General features: G+C 46.1%; 1 protein-coding gene across 1 annotated transcript in view; it reads left to right on the forward strand.

The window, feature by feature from the left end:
- LOC119585632 overlaps positions 1 to 204 on the forward strand; it is a gene marked incomplete at its 5' end in the record, with an annotated part of 38546 nt that overhangs the window by 36963 nt on the left and 1379 nt on the right. Inside the window, 1 exon segment of the mRNA XM_037934302.1 lies at positions 74 to 167. Within this exon segment, the coding sequence (XP_037790230.1) occupies positions 74 to 167 (94 nt within the window).

Below are 204 nucleotides of genomic sequence, written 5' to 3' on the forward strand. Positions count from 1 at the left end.
GAATTTTGTGATTATGTACTGATAACAGGCAATGGGTACTTTTCTTATCCATCTGCGTGTTTCTTTCCTGCAGGTGAAGTGTGTTCGGTTGATCAGCATTTTCGTGGTGACCGGTTTCCTGTGCGTCGCACTGTTCCTGCGATTCGTCTGGGAAAACCCGATCTCAGGTAAGCCGTGCAAACTTGTTAGGCCCATGTGATTTAA

This window comes from Penaeus monodon, chromosome 20 (assembly GCF_015228065.2).
Source record: "Penaeus monodon isolate SGIC_2016 chromosome 20, NSTDA_Pmon_1, whole genome shotgun sequence".
Lineage (NCBI taxonomy): Eukaryota > Metazoa > Arthropoda > Malacostraca > Decapoda > Penaeidae > Penaeus > Penaeus monodon.